We start from the raw sequence: 362 nt of genomic DNA on the forward strand, positions 1-362 counted from the left end.
GGCGGAAGTCCTACGAGTGCAGCAGCGGGGGAGCAGCAGCAGCAACAGCAGCAGATGCAGCAACAGCAGCAGCAGCAGGTGCAGCAGCAGATGCAGCAGCAGCAGGAGGTGGGACTCCTATGCGCCTCAGCTCAAACGAAGAAAACCTCTCGGGAAGGTACGATGCTGCTTCTGTTGCTGCTGCTGCTGCTGTTGCTGTTGCTGCTGCCGCTATTGCTGCTGCTGCTGTTGCTGCTGCTGCTGCTTGCGCTGCTGCTGTTGTTGTTGCTGTTGCTGTTGCTTGTGTTGTTGCTGCTGCTGCTATTGCTTGCTTGCTGCTGCTGCTGAGGCTGTTATTAATGGCACCTTCCCCTTACTGCTGC

At 57.5% G+C, this 362-nt stretch overlaps 1 protein-coding gene across 1 annotated transcript in view; it reads right to left on the minus strand.

Moving 5' to 3' along the window:
* Positions 1-10: 10 nt before the first annotated feature.
* The window catches only part of EMH_0009000 (uncharacterized protein), a gene marked incomplete at both ends in the record, with an annotated part of 3,516 nt that continues 3,164 nt past the window's right edge, over positions 11-362 (minus strand). The window contains one exon of the mRNA XM_013498534.1: positions 11-329. Within this exon, the coding sequence (XP_013353988.1) occupies positions 11-329 (319 nt within the window). The remainder of the gene's footprint in view (positions 330-362) is intronic.

This window comes from Eimeria mitis, genomic scaffold (genome assembly GCF_000499745.2).
Source record: "Eimeria mitis Houghton genomic scaffold, Emh_scaff350, whole genome shotgun sequence".
In the NCBI taxonomy this organism is placed as follows: Eukaryota; Apicomplexa; class Conoidasida; order Eucoccidiorida; family Eimeriidae; genus Eimeria; species Eimeria mitis.